The following is a 13,148-nucleotide window of genomic DNA, read 5'->3' as shown; positions in this document are numbered from 1 at the left end:
GGCTATCCCACACAAAGGACACCTGTGATAATACCTGATGCACTGAGTATAATTATATCACCTGTGAAATACTAAGAAAATCCTCAAAACATCACCTGTTGTTGAGGCCTGAGGACTGGGATTGAGAAACACTGCTCTAAATCATAATTTACCAGTAGTGACCACAACAATTAATAACTGAGAAATCACAGTAAAACTTTTACTTTTTTTTAATTTTTTTTTTACTTCTGTAAAATACCATAAAATACTATGAAATACTCTTACAAATATATTATACAATAAATAATTAAGTAATATCCTTATTACTCTAAAAGGTGGCTGTAGGCTAATACCATAATATACTGTACTATTGTTGGGATGCCTAAAGCCCAATTTAAAGGGGTACTCCAGCAAAAAAAAATCTTTCATATCAACTCTTTTCAGAAAGTAATATAGATTTGTAATTTACTTATATTTAAAAACCCAATCCTTACAGTACTTATCAGCTGCTGTATGTCCTGCAGAAAGTGGTGTATTCTTGTTCTTTCCCGTCTGACACAGTGCTCTCTGCTGCCCCCTCTGTCTGTCTCAGAGCAGTAGCAAATTCTCATAAAAAACCTTTCCTGCTGTGGGTGGCTCCTGACATGGACAGAGGTGGCAGCAGAGAGCACTGTGTCTGACTGGAAAGAATACAACACTTCCTGCAGGACATACAGCTGCTGATAAGTACTGGAAGACTTTTTAAATAGATGTAAATTACAAATCTGTATAACTTTCTGACAACAGTTAATTTGAGAGAAAATATTTTTTGCTGGATAACCCCTTTAACTGAGGCAACAGTAATTGGAGACCGGCCGTTCTCTGAAAAGATCATCCTGCCGGTACTGCAGTACTGGCCGGATGATGTTATCGGCCCGCAGAGTTCTGACATGGTTTTTGGCAGCCGCTATTCACTAAAATTTTCGTAATAATCACGGCTGTTGTACAGCGGCTGTGATTTTACGAAGATATATGTTGTGTGAACATGGCCTAAAAGAGAGAGACCAATAAGAAACCTTAACTGGTCCTGTTGTTCCCTAATTTTAATATGACCCTGCACAATATCGCAGCCCTGACAAGGTTGATCCCACCAGAAACCACCTTTCTGTCCCTATAGAAAAAAAAGAAAACATGATAAAAAACAATATAAAGCAGGTAGGCCAATAGGCTACAAAGTACAGTCCCTTAAGTAAACTAAAGTGTTATATATGCCAAAAAAGATGCATATTAAGGCTATGTTCACACTGCGTATGTTTCCGGCCTAGTGCGAACCGCGAATATACGCACGTAGTTTTGAAGTTGATGCGTTCGCTTGAAAGTATACGATATACGCACGCACAGTGTACACTACATATGAGCTTACGGCCGGATCGTATACGGCGCCGTGAAAAATGAACAAGACCATTGTTTGAGGACGGAAATGTTGAAACCCACGGCCGTGGATTTCCATGCGGTCCCGTACGGAGTACTTATTTCAGCCAAACTGAACTTGATTTTTCGATCCAAAAGGTTCTGTGTGGTTTACGGGGCTGGGCGAAGATTTCCAAGTAAATGACCTGCCTCAGATCGCTTCGAAACAAGCTGGGGAAGCATAACTGTACTACGGGTGTATGTTCGCAATCCGGCCGCATGTCTATTTTTCCCACGCCCGTAGTTTCAGCCACACATGTACGGTGGCGTATGAAATGCGGCCGGACTCATACGCAGTGTGAACATAGCCTAAAACCATATACAACCACAACAACAATATCAAGATAAATGCTAAATAAAACCAACCAGAGGTCAATAATATGTATCTGTCAGGGCAGGGAGGTAGGGATAAGACACGACAGTGAGCCCTAGGCCTGAAACCACCCACCTACCTACTTGCCTCAAACGGCCCTAGGCAGCTGGGGACAACCACAAAGGCGGTCCCTGCTCTGGTGTAAGTGTAACACAGAACAAAAGAAACAGATCACTGATCTCAGGGAGACCAGCCAAAACGACAACACTGCCGGCTGCTAATGAAAGCGCTCAATGCAGCGAAGTCCTAGGTGCATTGCCCCCTGGGAAACATGAATATGCAAAAGTGGAGCCCGTGGAGCCTCATCAAAGAGTCTCAAAACACAGGACTAGCCAGATATCCCTCCGGGAAGGACCCAGCCAAGTGGTGGCTCCTGTAAGGAAACCACCAAAACCACCATATTAAGTGGCCCTATGAGTCAATCTAATGACAAGGGAAAAACCAAGGCCAGATAACCATCCACATACAGCTGTTTCGGGGTGTTGCCCTTCATCAGTGTGGAGCAGGATTCTGGCTAGATGGGAGCAATGCCTGCTCTTCTTTTGCATATTCTTTAACACAGAACAAGACAGACAAACAAACACAGAGGAGAGTCAACAAGCCAAAGTCAGAACCAAACGGGCAGCGCAGTACAAAATCAGTAAACAATCGGATAGTCAAAGGTCAGGCGGGAGGTCAGGTAACTTGAGCAGAGGAATTAAGTATGGGGATCGCAGGAATAGACAGGGGAGCTGGGATGAGGGTATGAACCTTAATAGCCAGCGATGAGAGACTGGCTCGGATTTCTTTTACGAGGATCAAGAGCCCTGTCCAGATCCCCATTGGACCAGCGCTCTGATCCTCCAGGTTCCGGACAGGCAGAGGACAAAGTCAAACAAAAGCCTTGCTCAGCTGCACAAATCAATTCTATCAGAGCTCAGTGTAATTCCTGCATTGCTGGGACCTGAGAAGCAAGCGGATGTGTCACACAAAAGCAAAAAACAGGCCCAGTTCATACCAGATTACTGCACATTCCTGACAGTATTAGTGTGATCTATCCAACGTGTTTCCCCATTACTGAAAAAAAACGAGGGGCATTATTAATATGAATTGTGTATCCATATACTCCCCACTATCTCAGCATAGTAGCCATTAGATATATTAGAATAGTTAGTGGTGAAACAATAAGAGAGCAGTTATACTCAGGGGCGGTCTTGGCATTTCTGGGGCCCCAAGCGAAGTTATGTCTGGGCCCCCCCTCGACACGCGTTCCAAAACAATAGACCGCTGTGTGTTGCCCCCAGTAGTATATACCCCTTGTGCGCTACCGCCAGTAATATATACTCCTTGTGTGCTGCCCCCAATAGTATATACCCCTTGTGTCCTGCCCCCAGTAGTATATACCCCTTGTTTGCTTCCCCCAGTAGTATATAGACCCCTGTTTGTTCCCCCAGTTATATATAGACCCCCCGTGTGCTCCCCCAGAAGTATATAGACCTCCTGTGTGCTGCCCCAGTTGTATATAGACCCCCTGTGTGCTGCCCCATTGTATATACCCCCTGTGTGCTCCTCCACTAGTATATAGGCCCCCTGTGTGCTCCCTCAGGGGTATTTAGCCCCCCTGTGTGCTCCCCCACTTGGCTATAGACCTCCTGTGTGCTCCCCCACTTGGATATAGACCCCTGTGTGCTCCTCCAGTAGTATATAAACCCCCTGTGTGGTTCCCCCAGTAGTATATAGACCCCCTGTGTGCCCCACCAGTATTATATAGACACCTTGTGTGCTGCCCCAGTAGTATACAGACCCCTGTGTGCTCCCCCAGTTATATATAGACCACTTGTGTGCCTCACAAGTAGTATATAGACCCCCTGTATGTTCCCCCAGTAGTATATAGACCCCTGTGTGCTCCCCCAGTAGTATATAGCCCCCCTGTGTGCTCCCCCACTTGGATATAGACCTCCTGTGTGCTCTACAAGTTGTATATAGACCCCATTCTGCTGCCCCCAGTAGTATATAGACCCCTCTGTGAAGCCCCAGTAGTCTATAGCCCCCCTGTGTGCTCCCCCTGTTATATAGCCCCTATGTGTGCTCCCCCCATTTATATAGACCCCCGATGTGTGCTCCCCCAGTTAAACAGACCCCCGATGTGTGCTCCCCCAGTTAAACAGACCCCTGTGTGCTCCCCCTCCCATATAGTATATAACACAATAAAACAAACACTTATACTCACCTGGGTCCGGGCGTCTCCTCTTCTCTTCAGTCTTGTGGCCGCAGGAAGGGTTTTCCCTGCGATCAAAAGAGGCCGCACTCCCCTTGTCCTGGCGCCGATGCTTCAGTGATGTCACTGGAGCGCCAGCACCACAAGGACAAAGCTGCCACTTGTGACCGCAGGGAAAACCCTTCCTGCGGCCACAAGAGTGACTGACAGGAAGGGGGCCAATGTCTCCCACCCTGTCAGTGTTGCTGCATGTAACTATGAGCGCTCATTACGAGTGCTCTTAGTTACAGTTCAGATGGCAGCAGCGAGCGGGGCAGCGGCCCTGTCCAGCGGTCTTGAGCACAAAAGCGGGGCGTGGGGGCCCCCCTAGATGTTGGGGGCCCCAAGTGATCGCTTGGGGTGCTTGGTGCCAAAGACCGCCACTGGTTATACTCCCTACTATCTATGGAAACTACCACAGGCATGGGTGGTCCTATCACTAAAGCCTAACCGCTATCTACATTATGGATATGAATAGACGCCACAACTACATAACGGTGATGGTGCTTTCAGTTTATTAAGGTTCTATACAGTATAAATCCACCATATGTTATTTTTAACCGCCAGTACCCAACATACCAACAGGTATGACTGTGAACTTATATCTGGGGGCCTCTTCTTATCCATGTTAAACCCTACATAGTAGCCATAACAAGTTGGATGTTGTCTTATATAATTTTATGACAATAATGATATCATTGCTTTCTATAGAAAGTGCTGGCAACAGCCCAACTCTGGCTGAGAAAGTGTTTGCAACAGAAGTTCTTGATGCGGATACCAAGGGCGAACTATCTCCCTTTGATGTGGAAGACAGCTGCCCGATTGCACACCATGAGCTGGCAGATCACATGGCTAAGCAAGACACCAAGGAGGCTCAAGACAAAAAGTAATTTCAATAAAGATTTTGCTATTTTCTATACTAATTTAAGGGGGTTCCCAACCACTGGGGTGCCATCAGGGCAATACAGGTTGTACTGCTGTCACAGACCCTTTTTAAAGTGTCTTGTCCCTACCTGACAACCTACTTGGTGCCCAATATTCATCCTACAGGATTTTCGAAATTTCCCTTATATTAACTCCTAGATGACCCGTCATGGATACAGATATGTCATGGATGTCTGTCCCCAGGCGACCCTTGATGTAACTGTACATCATGGATCTCAAAGGTGCTATGAAGCGCGCTTCATAGGAGGTGGGGGCCGGCTACAGTAAGCAGCTGGGGCCTCACCATTAATGACAGGCTGCAGCAATCACACTGCAGCCTGCCGTTAACCCCTTATACGCGATTGCAGCTTCTTTCACTTACCGATCGGGACTCCTGCAGTGTAACTGCAGGGGTCCCGATCGTTTAAATGGACCACCAGAGGTCTCTTACCTTCCTCCGTGCGGTCCAATTGGCGCTCTGCTCAGCAAGCTCAATGAGCAGAGCGCCTATTACACTGATCAATGCTATGCCTATAGCATAGTATAGTACAGTGTATGCAATCTGATGATTGCATGTAAAAGTCCCCCAAGGGGACCTAAAGTGTGTAAAAAAAAAAAAAAAAAGGAAAAATGTTTTTTTTTTTTTTTAAAATACCCCAAAGCCCCTCCCCCAATTAAAGTTAAAATCAGCCCCCTATACCATTATATAAATAAAACATATAAAAATAAATAAACATATTATATACCGTAGCGTGCGTAATTGTCCGATCTATTAAAATATAAACACTCGCCATTGCGAACGGCGTAAACGAAAAGAGGGAAAAAAGCCAGGATTGCAGATTTTTTTGTTACATTATAAATATAAAAAAAAATTTATAAAAAGTGATCAAAACGTCCGATCTTCACAAATATGGTATTAATAAAAACTAGAGATCATGGCGCAAAAAATGACACCACATACAGCCCCATAGGTGAAAAACCGTTATAAGCTTCACAATAGGCCCATTTTATTAATAATTAATTGGAAAAAAAAGGGATTTCATAAAAATAAATATATATAACATTAGAGAATCTGTGTAACCTGCATATGGTTGTGTTCGGACTGACCTATAGAATAATAGTATAATGTCGCTGTTACCATATAGTGCATTACGTAGACACAGGAACCCCCCAAACATTACCATATTGCATTCTTTTTTCTAATTTCACCAATTTATATTTTCAAAAATAATATTTTTGGGGTTCCATCGTACATATTATGGTAAAATAAAAGACGCCATTAAAAAGTACACCTGTTCCAGAAAAAAACAAGCCCCCACATTGCATTGTAGATAGAAAAATTAAAGTGATAGAGCTCATAGAAGGGAAGGAGGAGATGAGCAAATTTACAGTAATAACAAAGCGCAGCCCTTCATTATCTCTGCAATCCAGACTATACAGATATAGATCCTTAAAGGGTAACTCCAGTTAAATTTGTTTTTCTTTCAAATCAACTGGTGTCAGAAAATGCCAGAGATTTATAATTTACTTCTATTAAACTATCTACAGTCTTCCAGTACTTATCAGCTGCTGTATGTCATAGACATAGACATAGATATGTAGGACATGCAGCAGCTGATACTGGAAGACCTGAGATTTTCTAATAGAAGTAAATTACAAATCTATATAACTTTCTGACACCAGTTGATTTAAATGAAATTTTATTTAGCTTAAGTTGCCCTTTAAGTTTTGCCCGTTTCCTGATATATATTGTAGATGACAAATTTCTTATATTCTCTTCTACTATTGATCTGTGCTAATAATATTTAATATTATATTTAATATTATTGTGTAAAATTTCCTATTGATAGGAAGAGGCGTATGCAACTGCTGAAGTCATTTGTTTCCAAAATTTCTAATGGTGGACCAAGGCCTGCTGGTGTGACACCAGTAGAAGAGTCATCCCCTCTATATAAACGGGTGCCGGATTTCCAGAGAGTGCAGATCACAGGAGACTTTGCATCTGGGGTAAGAGAATTAAATGTAACATATAAATTAGGTTATAAAGACCATACAGCGACATCACACCTCTCTGCTGTAGGGGCCCATCTGACGTCTACATTTTCTTCTATCTAGAATTTACTCTATTACTTGCCTTCTCATCCTCACAAATACAATCACAAAAGTGAAAATCAAACTAAACCTACAAAATTAGTTAGATATACAGCAGAATATAGAAGCAGTAAGGTGGATGAGGCATGTGCCCCAGAGTACAGCATAACATTGGGTGAGCAAGTTTTCTTGGCATTAATTTCAGTTTAAAACTTAAAGGGGTACTCTGGCGAGAATCTTTTTTTTTCTTTTTCAAATCAACTGGTTTCATAAAGTTAAATACATTTGTGATGTACATCAATTTAAAAAATTCAAGTCTTCCCATACTTATCAGCTGCTGTACGTCCTGCAGGAAGTGGCATATTCTTTTCAGTCTGACACAATGCTCTCTGCTGCCACCTCTGTCCATGTTAGGAACTGTCCAGAGCAGTAGGAAATCCCCATTAAAAAACCTCACCTGCTATGTACAGTTCCTGTCTCGTAGAGAGGTGGCAGCAGAGAGCACTGTGTCAGACTGGAGAGTAAAGGCCCTTTATTTTAGGAAATATTATAATGTATCATTTGTGGTTTGTAAAACAACTTCCCATTTTAACATTTCATTGGATTCCCCAGTGGTTTAGTTTATTACAAGGCTTTAAACAATGCATCATCATCAAGTTCAGGATAGGAAAGAGGTTTGCTCTGTTACATCAATTAGAACTACCTACACTGAAATTCACACTATGTATTTTTTCAGTTAATAACGGCCGTTGTAACACTGGCCGTTATTGAATAAAAAAAATACATTGCATTGCCAGAGTGTATACAGTCTGTATGTCTGACATGTCAGTTTTGTGTGGCCGCTATTCATTGAATAGTGGCTGCACAAGACTGACAGAGCAGAAAATGTAAAGTGCAGCTCCGCCCGCACTCTACATTGTTGGCTTTGGTGAATTGGAATGCGGGCACACCCGAATGCGCCCACATCCCAATTAAAAAGAAATAAAGTTCATTTGGCCGGTACTGCAATATCGTCCGAGATGAACTTCCCCGTCATTCCTTGTTTCCCGCCCACTGCCGGTGCTATTACACGTGCCGATAGCGAGCGAGGAGGAGTAGGTATGAGCCGGGGGGTTGATCACCAGAGGGAGACATCGTGCATGTCGGCAGCGAATATCAGCAGTAACGGTCGGTATCTGCCAAATACGGCCGGTAATTGCTTCGTGTAATAGGGTCTTTAGTGTTCGTTTTTTTATCAGACCATCTGGTGCTGAAGAGACTCTCTGAATGAGGCTCCCATGGTGTACCTAACCTAAACTGGTAGTATGGTAACTAGAAGGAGTCCACCCAAACAACAGGCCGGCCAAAACTACAAATGTAATGTGGACTTGGGGAGAGTAACCCTGTTGTAATCTTCCTGGACGGTAACCTCCATTACATAATTAGTTATCTGAAGCCGTGGATTTCCATGACAAGATTGCGAAATGGAGTGTGTGAGCTGGGGGCTGTACATGTTGATGGTCTGAGAGGATCTATGTCAGCGTCTCCCTCCTTCGTAAATACGTCTAGGGCATGGGTCTCAGTTTACAGATGGATGTCAGCTGTTGACCTGTACAAATATGACTGCAATTTATTAGGCCTACTTGAAATAGACTGCATGTCTTCTGGACTATTCTGCATGTCTTGTGGACTATTCTGCATGTCTTCTGGACTATTCTGCATTACGATTAAGGGGCACAGCAGCAGTACAAGCCTCTGATGAGATGGACTACCTTACATAAGAGCGACCCAAACAATGGAGCCACCAACAAAGACATATCAAGCAAGCAGAAGTATTAAAGCATTATTAAGCATTGTCACTTGAAGGACTGTTGACATGCCACGCATTTTGATTGGTTGGGGTCTCAGTGATGGTTGGGGTCTCACCGATCTCTGATCCGATATTTAAATTGGTATTCCGGTGAAAATCTTTTTCTTTTAAATCAACTTGTTTCAGAACGTTATATAGATTTATAATTTACTTCTGTTTAAAAATTATCAGCTGCTGTATGTCCTGCAGGAAGTGGTGTATTCTTTCCAGTCTGACACAGTGCTCTCTGCTGACACCTCTGTCCGAGACAGGAACTGTCCAGAGCAGCAGCAAATCCCCATAGAAAACCTCTCCTGCTCTTGACAATTCCCGTCTCCAACAGGGGTGGCAGTAGAGAGCACTGTGTCAGACTGAAAACAAAACATCACTTCCTGCAGGACATACAGCATCTGATAAGTATGGGAAGACTTGAGATTTTTAAATATCAAATATCTACGGGACCTAAAAGTAAGATTCGTAGAACTTCGAGAAGAAACTTTAGACATTACAGATGTGTAAGTTCATGAATAGTTCTGGGTTGCCCGGCATGCACAGGTCATGCCACAGTATGGCTAAGGGCTAAGGTTATTATCTTCTTGCATCACCCAAAGTTTCTGCAGCTTGAGGTCATGCTGCCCTTACCATCTCCTGAAAGACCTCAACAAGGATTCTCTTCAGCTCTGGTTAAACAATCTCAAATCTGTATATTCATCATTAAAATACCGACGTGTTTTACACCACCTGGTCCTTAGTCATGGTTCTGTTGTATTCAATTCCTAATATGAACTCAATGAGCCCCTCGCAGAGCCCATAATGTAGTGTAGCCTTTGGGCACTACCAAAATGCAGCATTTAATGCCCTGAATATTAGTAACTGAAAACAACAGAACCATGACTAAGGACTAGGTGCTACAAAACACGTCGGTATTTTAACAATGAAAATAAAGATTTGAGCCCCAAATCATGATACTCCTTCGTACATGTTTTAGGCGCCTATTTCACAGAGCGATAATCCGTCCAATTCGGCCGATAATTGCTCTGCAGAATAGAGAAAACGATCAGCCGATGATCGTGCCATTGGCTGGTCGTTTATTTAGGTTCAAACTTAAAATCATAGGATACCCATCGCATAGCGATGTGCGGCAGGCGACCGACGATCTCACAAGCACCATACATTACCTACACATGTTGCTGGGCTTCTCCTGCGCTCCTTCTTCCTCCCGGTCCCGCGCAGCAGCTTTGGTGCGGTCTGTCTTAGCTGACAGACCGCTCAGCCTATCACTGGCCAGGGCCGCGGCGGCCAGTGATTGGCTGAGCGGTCTGTCAGCTAACAGGCCGCACTGAAGCTACTGCTGCGCCTGGGACCAGGAGGAAGAAGGAGCGCAGGAGAAGCCCAGCAACATGTGTAGGTAATGTATGGTGTTTAAACAAGGGCTGCAAGGACATCGGTAACGATGTCCCTGCAGCCCTCGCTAAACGATTATCGGGCCATGGAATAGGCCCAGTAAACGAGCGCCGATCTAGCAGATTGGCGCTTGTTTACATTATTGATCGGGCCCCCATCGGCCCGTGGAATACAACCCTTAAAGTGTTAGTGTGCAGCCATTCTTGTTTTTCTTAGAGGACTAGTAAGAAGAAGTTGTTGCAGTTCATAGTCTTCTGTAGGTTATTTGTCATAACCATTGGCTTCTTCCTCACCTTTTAGGATTTCCTGTTGTGCTCCTGGAGCAACCGTATCAGGGTGCCCACTCCTAGGGAGGAATGCAACAGTCCTCAATGCTCTCTACTGATACTCTGTCTGATCCCTGAATTGATTTAGGGCAAGACATTTGCTGCAAGCAAACACTGACCTGTTAGAACAGTGCTCGCTTACAGAGTCTGTTACACAGCTTGATTACCACACAGAATGGCTGCATGGACATCGTTAGTGATGTGTGTGCAGCCCATACTGCGTATATGGAAAAAAATAAAGTTTTACTTACCTTTCCATGCTACCTGGTGTCCTCCAGGCTTTTTCCAGCCAGTGGTGGCTGCGGTGAGTGGGGAAAAGCCTGGAGGACACCAGGGAGCATGGACAGGTAAGTAAAACTTTATACGCCCATCTATGCAGTGACAGGTTGCTCAGCTAATCATTGCCCAAGACAGGACAGTGCCGTGGTCAGGGATTGGCTGAGCGGCCTGCCACTTCAAAAAAGGTTTCAGAAGCTTTAGTGATGGCTATGTTGAGGGAGGAACAGGCAGGAGGACATCAGGGAGCATGGAGAGGTAAGTATAACTTTATTATTTCTATATACTTTTATCAGCCTCTGATGATTTCTAAACTAGCTTGACAACAGCAACCAGCCAATGATCGGCTCCTCGGCTGATCGTTGTCTTTATTACATGGAACAATATTTGCCTTATTTTGCCTTATTGGGCAGATAATCGCCCTGTGTAATACACCCAAGACTTTAGTAATGCATTTGTATCTCCTTCCAGCTTCACGCATCTCTATATCACATCTTCTGAAAGTTGTTTGTATGGAGGCATGGTTCATACTAATCTGTTTTTCTTGAGGAGAATATTCTTGTCAGTTACCAGGCTTTGTGTGCCCTTTTCTAATAAGAAAAATATTAACGCAAATGGGCACTTACTTTTTCTCCATTTATTCTTTACAAAAAAAAGCTGCATTCCTCAATCTCTGGTGATTCTAAAGAGATAAATGGACTGGCGGCACATAAGTACGACCCGTTTCAGGGTCCTCATTCTTGAGATTGCAGGTAGGGATGGTCCGAACTGAGTTCGTACGGAGTTCGTACGAACCCAACCACCTGCAATGATTACCGCTGTCTGCCCGCTCCATGCAGCGGGCGGATCCAGCGGGAGGAACGCCTGGAAAACTGGGATACAGCCATAGCCATAGGCTGTATCCCAGTTTTCCAGGCGGTCCTCCCGCTGTATCCGCCCGCTGCACGGAGTGGGCAGACAGTGGTAATCCGTTGCCAAGCGTTCGGGTTCAGCCGAACCCGAACCTTGGTGGGTTCGGACCATCCCTAATTGCAGGGGTCTAAGCACTGGAGATCTTTTAGTTAGTACAAATCCTATTGATACTGTGTATAGACCATAATTTGAGAAAATCACTTTAAGAAGTGTTATGCCTCATAAGAAATGTCTTTTCTACTCAATACTTTTGCAAAACAAGTAATATTGAGACAGTTTATGCTTATGGACAGCAAAAAGACAAACTGTGCAGCAGCGCACCCTAGTGTTAGAACATGATTTGCGCACAAAATAAATACTGTTTTCAAAGCCGTTATATATTTATATTATATTTTTTTTATTTCAAAAGCGTGTTTGAAGTAAAAACATCATTCCCTTGTCAGAAATGATAAAATTGAGCTATTATTATTATTATTTTAACCTTTCATTTTTTGTATCCCAGGTGTCGGTAGATGACTTTGAGCTGGCTGGAAAGGGACTGTTTCGAGCGCTGCTCATAAGAGAAAAGTACATGAGAGCATCCCACCAGCGATTTCCAAGAACAGTATCTCAGTATCTCCGTGACATTGAAGGTGTAGCCTGGAAAGAGCAAGATGAGATACATCCAGGTACAAGAAGAATCGGTTATAAGAATTAGAAGGGATTAGAGATTGATAATAAATTACAGATCCCTGATAAACACCTATATAGGTTACACTGATCAGTTTAGTTTTCACCTCTTCTTCATCAGGTTACCATAATAAATCTAGTAGAGGGTGTCAAACTCTGGCCCTCCAGATGTTACAAAACTACAACTCCCATCATGCATGGACAACCAAGGGGTTAGTTGAGGGTGACAGCCCCTGTCTATACTACTCCCTATAAGACATGGATGTCGTTGGCCGTTGCAGCTCCATGCAGCGATCACATTTCAGCCAATGCAAGTATGAAGAAGAAGATACAGGATTATTTAGCACTGGTGCGTTATTAATTATAACATGGGGATAAAAGCATGGTATAGATACAGTACATGTACACCCTGGCAAAATTTGACGTGTTTCTGATGCCAGTCTGCACCCTTAACCATGAGTACCATGAATAAGAGTGCAGACTAGCATCAGAAATGCGTCAGCTTTTGTCAGGGTGTATATTTACTGTTCTACACCACACTTTTATCTGCATGTTGTGGACAGTAACTTTGAGCATTGACCGCACCAGTGCTGTATTGTCCTGTATCTTTACACTCTCTGTGTAGCGTCAGTGTTGTAAGGGGAAGATTTGAACAGATTTAAAGCCCCGGCATCATAATGA

General features: G+C 43.6%; 1 protein-coding gene across 1 annotated transcript in view; it reads left to right on the top strand.

Annotated features, from left to right (window-relative positions):
* The window catches only part of AMPD1 (adenosine monophosphate deaminase 1), a 51,069-nt gene that overhangs the window by 9,507 nt on the left and 28,414 nt on the right, over positions 1 to 13,148 (top strand). Inside the window, exons 2-4 of the mRNA XM_069945331.1 lie at positions 4,749 to 4,923; positions 6,812 to 6,968; positions 12,301 to 12,466. Coding sequence (XP_069801432.1) covers positions 4,749 to 4,923; positions 6,812 to 6,968; positions 12,301 to 12,466 — 498 coding nt within the window. The remainder of the gene's footprint in view (positions 1 to 4,748; positions 4,924 to 6,811; positions 6,969 to 12,300; positions 12,467 to 13,148) is intronic.

This window comes from Dendropsophus ebraccatus, chromosome 11, assembly GCF_027789765.1.
Source record: "Dendropsophus ebraccatus isolate aDenEbr1 chromosome 11, aDenEbr1.pat, whole genome shotgun sequence".
Lineage (NCBI taxonomy): Eukaryota > Metazoa > Chordata > Amphibia > Anura > Hylidae > Dendropsophus > Dendropsophus ebraccatus.
The sequence above is the reverse complement of the archived record's forward strand: the minus strand, read 5'-3'. Positions and strand labels throughout refer to the sequence as shown.